General features: G+C 37.2%; 1 protein-coding gene across 1 annotated transcript in view; it reads right to left on the bottom strand.

Moving 5' to 3' along the window:
• Positions 1 to 9897, bottom strand: part of LOC117297611 (transmembrane prolyl 4-hydroxylase-like) — a 28341-nt gene that overhangs the window by 16473 nt on the left and 1971 nt on the right. The window contains exon 2 of the mRNA XM_033780731.1: positions 35 to 116. Within this exon, the coding sequence (XP_033636622.1) occupies positions 35 to 116 (82 nt within the window). The remainder of the gene's footprint in view (positions 1 to 34; positions 117 to 9897) is intronic.

Genomic DNA, 9897 nt, shown 5'->3' with positions numbered 1-9897 from the left:
TATATGCAAATACAGAAATCAAGGAAACACCAACCAAATATGACTGGCTTCATGCTGATGGTCCTCAGTAAATGTTTCTTGCCGGGGATGAGTTCCAACTCCTCAACATGCCCAACCTGAGACCAGAGAATTAGGGAAAACATAAACTGTGTGGTGTATCTTTACTCTTTTTCATAAATTTATTTTCTGTGAGAGGGAATGTATACCTTTCATTTAAAGGCAGTGGACACTATTGGTAATTACTATTGGTAAAATAATTGTCATCATAAAACCTTTCTTGATCACGAGTAATGGGGAGAGGTTGATAGTATAAAACATTGTGAGAAACAGCTCCCTCTGAAGTGATGCAGTTGTCGAGAAAGAAGTAATTTTCCACGAATTTGATTTTGAGACCACCTCAAGTTAGAACTTGAGGTTTCGAAATCAAGCATCAGAAAGCACACAACTTTGTGTGACAAGGGTGTTTTTTGTTTCATTATTATCTCCCAACTTCTACTACCGATTGAGCTCAAATTTTCACTGATTTGTTATTTTATGCATAAATGTTGAGATACACCAAGTGATAAGACTGGTCTTTGACATTTACCAATAGTGTCCAGTGTCTTTTTAAAAAAAAGGTTGAAAATAAGTAGGTTGCTATAGTTTGGATCATCTGTTAAATGTTTGGGTGTTTTTGTCCTCGCTTTTTAGTTATCATCAGTTCTCTACGGTCCTGTTTATTCTTCAAGTTTTCTGATGTAATGTTTTTGTGCTGCCTGAGTCAAGTCTATTTAGAAGTTTACAACTTAAAAAATAAATTGCTCAGAGAAAATGTGCCTTTAACCTCCTTCCCAAACAGCTTCTTAAATCCAGCTCTACTGCAAATTAATTCTGCTCAGTCTCCCCCCTTGGTCAATGGTCGACCCAACCAGAGGACCCAAGTAGATTTGTTTATCAAGATGTCTGATACACCATACTCTGAGGGCCCAAAGTTGTTTTAACCTCATCCAACCCCCAACTCCCCCATCCCTCTCAACTCAGTCCATTACATCCCAATGGAAACTATACTCATTCGATCACTTGTGTTTAGTTCTATTTAAACAGATTTGAATTGGCAACACTAGGAGTGTTAGTGGTATAATGAGATTGCTAGAGCCAATTAAGCATTTATTTTAGACGCAGGGGGTAATTAGGGTAGACGGGTGTAATGAAACCTATCCTTATCTCAACTTACTTAACTGCATTTCCGCAGCTATGCACACATTTGTACTGTTGAATAATGCAGTAAGGTTGTTGAATACTGCATAAATGGTGAATTTTTTTCGCTGAGCAGCATAATGCACATACTGACTTCTTGTGCTCAAGCAGCTCTTCTGAAACTTGTTCATGTTTTCTGCAAAGTAAGACTTTTCTCATGAATGACACATGCTTTTTGCTTAGTGAGATTTCAAAAACCATCAGTTCATCAGAACAAAAACTCTAGCAGTTCTTTCGAAACCGAGTCCTGTTTTTTGCTAAGTAAGATTTCTCCCGCGAATGACACATTTCTTTCTGCTTAGTAGCATAATGATCCACTGGACGAAAACTCAACATGTTTATCAGTATAAAAACTCTAGCAGCTGTTTGGAAACTGAGCCCTGTTTTCTACTAAGTAAAATTTTCCCCTTGACACATTTTTTCACTAAGCAGCATTAATGACATTTTTAAACTAGGTCAAGGGTGGCAAGATACACCAACTTAAAACCTCAATGCGCTCATCAGTAAAAAGACAAACGATGGAAACAAAATTCCCCTCAGCGTGAACATCGTAACGACCACACTATCTTATACATGACCTTGAGTTTAAATTAAAAACCGCAGTATAGACACATAAGCAATTCCCCTGTGACGGGAACATCTGGTGAGGCTCCGAACTCCCTTTTGTCCGCTAGATATTCCTGTCAGGAGGAATCAGATTGTCAAGAGATAAGCGAAAAATTCTGTCAATTCATAAAATTATATTTCTCTCTTTTACTGCAGGGCACAAATCCACAATACCACAGGTTTTATAGGTTATAGTTTTTAGTGGACAAGCATTAATTTTTTTAAATACAGGCCGGAAAGTGATGTGAGAGAAGTTCCTAAACAGCTTAAAATGGACATGTCAATTGTAAACTGTTTTTGTTTGAAAAAGCACTAAGAAATTATCTCATAAATTTTGCTTCAATACTCAACAATTGAAAGATATTTAAAGAATTCACTACTTGGTGAGGTACAGTTAGTCAATTGAAAAACACAAGCCAACCGGACTGGTCTGGTCATGAGTTAACTGGTCCGAGACTAAAATCACTGGTCATGAGTTAACTGGTCCGAGGCTAAAATCACTGGCCTCTGGTCTGCGGTCCAGTGGTTATTTCGATACAGGTACTGGTTTGCGATTGGCAGATTTTATCTCTATGCTTCATTGATTTTAATTAACAATTAGTTGTTGTCCATTGAGGGGAGATGATCACATTTCACTAATTTATTATCTATTGATCTGGTTGTTTATGTTTGGGTATATGTGTTTTTGTTATGTGTTTAATATCTGTTTTGTTGTTTGTTTGTTTGTTTGGTTTTTTTTTTGGGGGGGGGTTCTTTTTTCCATTCTTCTAATTTTTCACCTTAGATTTCCTGACAGCTTTTTGTCCTATGCTCTATGCTTCATAAATTCTAGTGATTTTATCCCCTTAAAATTTACTCTTTATTATTTATTGATATATCTATGTTTGGGCCTGTGTGTCTGTGTGTGCTCTTCTGGATGTGTTAAAAAGTCTTTGAATGACCGCCTTTTGTATTTTTTGTTTTTTCTTCTTTTGTAAATTAGCAGGAGGTATTTCAACCTATCTTGTCACTTTCCTTTCTGTAATTACTTTATTAATTTATTATTGCTAGTTTGTTTGCTTGTTTTGTTTTGTATGGTTTGCTTTGTTACTTTATTTTTTGTTGGGAAGGGCGGGGGGGGGGGGTGACACAGTGTTCTACCATGGTTCTACAGTTTAAATATGTAGTGACATTTTTTCTTCTTTTTCTCAAAGAGCTTTCAGCCTGATTTTAAACCTCAGATGTTTCTAAAAAAGTACTTCTGTTGACATTCTAAATTTCCCGTCTCCTGGCAAAATCTAGACCTGACACAGGTCAACCCTGAGGCTGGATAAATTGATTAATTTGAACATACATCAGTCCTGTCCCATCCCCAAGAGGATGTGTGAGATTGTAGGGGAAGACAAATCCACAGTGACCCTTGGATAACACTTGGGGTGTGACTTTGAGCTTCAGGCACTATTAGCTCAGAGGCGAGAAACACCAAGGCAGACACCTTCTTAAGCTCTGCCCAGACTGCCCAGACTCATGGTTGTTCTCCACACTACATGCTTTAGCCAAGGACACAGGAAATGTTAAACATTGCTTATAGTATTTTTTTACTTGTCTATACAAATAATCATTATTATAATAAGACCTATATATTTCTAAGAATTTGTGTACCCTCAAGGCCGAGTTATAGTCGGTCGCGCGATGGTCGGGCGTCGGAAATCTGGACGCGCGATCATAAAAAGACACGGTTTTTAGGCCTCAGTCTTAGGATTGCGCGCAAGAATTCCGTCGCGCGACCATCGCACGACCGACTATAAACCGGCCTTTACACCGATGTGTATTACGTACTGTATAAAGTATTTTTCCAAGTTCTGTGAAATGAAATCATCAGGCAAATCACTCGGTGGGATTCGAACCCACAACCTTTGCATTGCTAGAGCAGATATGTTACCACTATAGACGACCAAGCTAGCCCGGTGGCTAAATGCAGTTTGAATCCATGTGTTAGCAGCAGGTAAAGGATATAGTTTCCAAAATTGTGAATACATAATCAACAGCTGCAATGGCTTCTTACCATACATTTTTGGTAACCACCAAAGGTATATCCTGTTTGAAATGGGCAATTCTAACTACCAAACATGTTGTCTTACTATTGGCATACCGCCCAAAGTACGCACATGTTACATACGAAGAACAGTCAATCGATCACAAGCAATTTCAGTTGTCACAGCAGTTCATGATATAGCCACCTGTGACTAATGAATGTCAAAGTTGTGTCTCAATGCACTTTGAGTCTGATGTCCATATACCCGCTTATGAACAGTGTACAATCCTAGCTTTATATCAAGGATCAAAATTAGTTAGTTAGTTAAAACATTTCATTTCAAAAGGTGGTTGCATTTTTGAAATATCGCTGAAAATCTGGAGTGAATATGTCCATGCAGGAAGAATTATCCCTAATAGGAGTACACAACCCTAGAAGCGTTACTGCAGTTGTGCCTCTCCTTTTCAAATTTTGGGGCATAACAAACTTATATCTTAGTTTTAACCACAAAGCACTCGAAGCAGTCAAAAATAGTATACAAATATTGAGTGGCTTAGAGTGGAATGGGAGGAATATTATCGCAAGGTAAATAAATTTGGACTAGTCCAAATTTTACCGAATTTTGAAGCCACTCAATATTTGTTTTATATAACTGACAAATAGAACCTTGTCATTTGATGTATTTTAAAAGTATAACATTATGAAAAATCACACAAATTACTGGTTCGGAACGTTTGACAACCAAAAATCATATAGCGCCGCGTAGCAGCATGCAATGCACAAATTTAATAGCAATCGGATCACAACCTTTTGCACAGGTGCTCCTTTGTTTTAGCAGCAGTGCGGCGACGCTGTACTGCTCAAAAACATTGGGAACAAGGATGATTCTAACTGTTGAATGGGAAATGCTATTCCCCATGGGCGAATAGGTCTTTTTGATCGCCGGTGCGGATGGGAGTAATAGTGAATGTCACGTGAAGTAAGTTCCACCAATCAAATGACAAAGATCTGTATGTCAGTTATATAATTATTATAATCCTTGTCCTTTCTTTCATTGCAAACGGCCATGCATACATTTTGTGAACAATTTTGTTATATTCGTCACGAGAATTGATAGAAGGAGTAGAATGGATGCCACCACTTCTTTAATAATAAGATAGCAATTATTGCATTGAGGGTAGACCTTGATCAGACCATTTGACATAAACCCAGCATGTCCAGATGGCACTCAGCACCCACGTAGAAACTGAGCTTTCATTTGCCAAGTCTAGCCTTAAGTCAAGGTGCATTGAGCACAGTAGCACGATGCTATACTCATGTATACATTACATAGACCAGCATGAGCCCACAAGGTGTTGTGTAGTGAGCCTTGAACAGAGACTACTTATCGAAGAAGGTGGGCACGCTTCAGTGTACAGTACTGTACTCTGATTCCAGTGCACAAAATCACTTTTTACGAGTTGTGACAGTTGGTTTTAAACAAAGCTGACACCGTGCCAAATTTTAAAGATTTTCAGATGCAGAGCTGTCAACTCTCCTTGATTCTGCAGAAAGTTCCCTGAAAATAAACCAATCTTTACCATGCTCTGATGAACAAATTGAAAAATCACCCTGATTTTTTAAACCTGTTCCCTAGAATGTTGAATCTAAACAATTTAAAACTTTTTCCCTAGAATGTTGAATCTAAACAATTTAAAACTTTTTCCCTAGAATGTTGAATCTAAACAATTTAAAACTTTTTCCCTAGAATGTTGAATCTAAACAGTTTAAAACTTTTTCCCTAGAATGTTGAATCTAAACAGTTTAAAACTTTTTTCCTAGAGTGTTGAATCTAAACAATTTGTTGTACAAAATCTCCCTATTTGCTAGATGCAAATGCCGGCAACTCTGCGGATGTTTGCAAAGATGTTCTCAATTGCTCACTTTGATTTTGCAAAAACTAAATCACATCTTAAAAAACTTTCTCATGATTTAAACAATAATATTAAAGTAAATTTTCACCTACAATTGTTTTGTTGTTGTAGTTTTTAAAGAGCAGAACATTGATTATTATCATAATATTAAGATTTCACATCTTAATTTGTTTTCCCTGGTCGCCACCAAAGCTGAGGCAACCCTTCAAGAATCGATTATCAGAAACTTTCTCGCTCAAACTGTTCAATCTGAACATAATAATTGACCACCTGTCCATGATATCACAACCTGTCCATGATATCACAAGTATAACCTCTTCTTTGCCGCCAAGACGAAATTGAAAATGCAATCTTCACCATGACCGCTGGCCTATAACAAGCTATGAATCGTGAATGCACCAAGGATGCATCTCATTGATATCAAATTAATAATAAAAACCCTCCACCCTTTTCCAGGTGGCCTCGTTTCTTTCTTTATCTTTCCAGCGAACAAACAAGGCAAAATTCAGTTTTGTGATCCACTCATTTTCCAACAGATAGAGTCAACAAAATTACAAGTCTCTAAAACCCTTTTAAATGAACACGTTGCCTTGGATCGGCCGAGTTGGTCTTTGAAAAGCGTTTGTAACCGTTTGTTATAAAATGCATATGGTTAGAAAGATGTTTTAAAATCCCCGAAAAATTCAATGACATAACATTTCATTTGGTCTATGTTTTTGTACGGAGAATTTTTATTTGATAACAGAATTATTTTTCATCCAAACAGCATTAAACTTGATCTTTATCTGTTACAAATATTCTTTGTAACAAACAGTCCCATGATATCCGAGTGACATCACGTTTCAAATTTTGCTCTCTTAGTTCCAAATGTTTGTTGGGCAGCATTTAGCTTTCTTGCTTACAAGACCGAAAAAGAAAATGAGAAAAAAACTTCCTGATACAGTTGAACAAGCATTGTGTCTTTCTTTAAAGCCATTGGACACTTTCGGTAAAAAGTATTGTCCAAGGCCAACACTTCATGTATCACAACGTATATATAAAGTAACAAACCTGTGAAAATTTAGGCCCCATCGGTCATCAGAGTCGTGTCATGACATGTGTTTAAAATAAATCCGTAATTCTCGATATCGAGAATTGATATTGTTTTAGTGTTTTCTCAAAAAGTAAAGCATTTTATGGAACAATATTTCAAGAGAAGTCTTTCACTGTAAACCCTGTAAATTATCTGTAAATCTGTGAACTTTTTTGTTTTTCTGTACCGAACCGAAAGTGTATAATGACTTTAAACTGAGATCTCATTTGTTTTGATGGGTATTAAGAGTTCTAATTATTTCCTCAACATAATTGAACATTAGTTTAAAAAAAATTGACATCTTGGTTTTTAATTTTGGCTGTTATCTCAATAAGTAGGCTTTGTGTTCATCTGAAACTTTCACATGTGATTTGTGTTGTATCTTTCTCATGATTTGGCCCATTAAAGGTAGTGGACACTATTGGTATTTACTCAAAATAATTATTAGCTTAAAACCGTACTTGGTAACGAGTAATAGGGAAAGGTTGATAGTATAAAACATTGTGAGAAACAACTCCCTCTGAAGTGATGTAGTTTTCGAGGAAGAAGTAATTTTCCACGAATTTGATTTTCAAGACCTCAGATTTAGAATTTGAGGTCTCGAAGTCAAGCATCTGAAAGCACACAACTTTGTGTGACAAGGGTGTTTTTTCCTGTCAATGTTCTCTCAACAACTTCGACGAACAAATAAGCTCAAACTATCACCGGTTTGTTATTTTATGCATGTGTTGAGTTACACAAAAAGAAATAGTGTCCAGTGTCTTTAATTCAGAATCTTGTTAAAACCATGAAAAAAAAAAGTTCACAGATTTACAAATAACTTACAGGGTTTACAGAAGGCAATGGTGAAAGACTTCTCTTGAACAATATAACGAGAATTACGGATTTATTTGAAACACATGTCATGACACGGCGAAACGTGCGGAAACAAGGGTGGGTTTTTTCGTTGTTTTCTCCCGACTCCGATGACCGATTGAGCCTAAATGTTCACAGGTTTGTTATTTGATATAGAAGTTGTGGTACACAAAGTGTGGGCCTTGGACAACACTGTTTACCGAAAGGGTCCAATGGCTTTTTAAAAAACAAACAACATGATGTAGGCCTACCCTTTAAAGTGAGCAATATAATCCAGAGATAGATGTACATAGACTTCAGTTGGAGATTTGGCTGTAGCAATTTGACGACATAGCTTTAGAGTTTGCCGAGAGAGAAACGAGAGAGAAACACTCTGTGTCTCTCATCCCTGTTCACCCCAAGGCTAGTTACAGACAAACGAAGGGAAAATGCTAGTACATCGTTAATATCCTTGGGCGAACTTCGGACGCTATCAATGCATCGCTGCCTTCAATATTCCTTCCACCAAACACCGACTGCCAAGATTTCTTCTTCTACTTCTTGCCCCCCCCCCCCCATTAAAGGGTTTGGGTACTTTTTGTAAGACAAAACACAATGTCCAAAGATTTACATTACACTTACATAGTTCGAAGATCATGATGGTAGAAAGCTTCCCCTAAAATATTACTTACTGATTTGCAGTAGTTTTTGAGAAATGAGTAAAACAATGTCGTACAAATACATTTTCGTGGCATTGCTCTAAAAAACTACAGCACCTCGGCAAGTAATATTTTAAGGGAAGCTTTCTACCATCGTTATCTCTAAACCGTGTAAGTTTATAATGTAAATCTGTGGACATTGTGTTTTGAGTCCTACAAAAAGTAGTCAACCCCTTTAAGGCCCCTGAGGGAAGTGAAGAAAGATTGATTCCTGTCTGTGAGTCTGGGTCTATGAGAGATATTGACTGCTCTGTTTGCTCACTCACGACTACAGAGAGAGAGGACGATCACGACGATGATGACATGTCAAATTTTTGCTATTTTGTTATTATCATCTGCAGGGCACTGTCTTTTTAATGGTGGGGAATCAGGCAAGAAAATATGATCACAAAATGAAAACAATTTGACTTTTTATTTTGTACAATATCAACTTTCAAACTACAGGATTTGTGTTAGATTCACGTTCAGGGTGGATAGATCGGGGGCAGGGGCGACTAGTGCTAAGGTATGTATTGGTAATTGTTTGAATTTAAATTATCATAGAAACACTGGGGATTAATTAAGTTAGCCACCACCTGGAGGTGACCCCCCTCCCCCTTCTCCTTCGAATGTATTAACTTGCATCCCCTGGTAGTCAGTGACGTCAGTGGTTTTATTTAGCAATTCAAATCAGGAATTAAATGAGAGCGAGGGGATGGAGAAAACAAATCTATATACCTTTGTTGCAACCATCTTGATTTTTTCTCCCATTCAAATCGCTATATAACCAAACTGAGGCCGGGAGGAGAAATAGTCTGGTTCTTTTTTGTCGTAATGAATATTAGCATTCAGCACTTTCCTATAACCAAGTGTGTTGGCCTGCCAGCCACACTGCAAACCCTTAAAGCAATTTTTTTTTCTGTACATCAAAATTACCACGGTCGTAGTGCTTTTCAATGGGGAATTTATTTATTTATTTCTAAATCAAAAAAGGGAATCCTTAAAAAAGAAAAAAAAATGTTCTGAGTATGGCAATTCTAATAATAAAAAAAAAACATTGCGTCCAGGAAGTTGAAATAATCAAGTCCAATGATCTCTTGTTTGTCAAGATCGAATAAAAATCTGAGGCTGAATGTTCCACTCATTCATCGCATTCCCATGAAGAGATCTTGAACGGCCGAACCTCGTCACATTTCCCCTCTCACTATGCTGCATTTTTCTCCCCACGAGAACTGTACTAAGAGGATTTTTTTTTACGAGCCAAAGACGAGCCGGCAGCTGTCAGGTTAATTCAATCAAAAAAAGGCAGAATATACAGAGAGTAAATCAAAGGTTCAAACATCAATACGGGAATTGAATTTTGTCATTTTCTTGTCGAAGATGCTTCTGCTGATGGTGCATATGGCCCTGTATGGTTAATAGCTGTACTGATGTAAGCAGTTTGCAACAGCTAACACTATTTCCTCAATATTTCCTGTTAAAAACTTGTTGTTTTGTGTCACTCAACCCCACCATGTACTGGCA

This window comes from Asterias rubens, chromosome 12 (assembly GCF_902459465.1).
Source record: "Asterias rubens chromosome 12, eAstRub1.3, whole genome shotgun sequence".
Taxonomy (NCBI): domain Eukaryota; kingdom Metazoa; phylum Echinodermata; class Asteroidea; order Forcipulatida; family Asteriidae; genus Asterias; species Asterias rubens.
The sequence above is the reverse complement of the archived record's forward strand: the minus strand, read 5'-3'. Positions and strand labels throughout refer to the sequence as shown.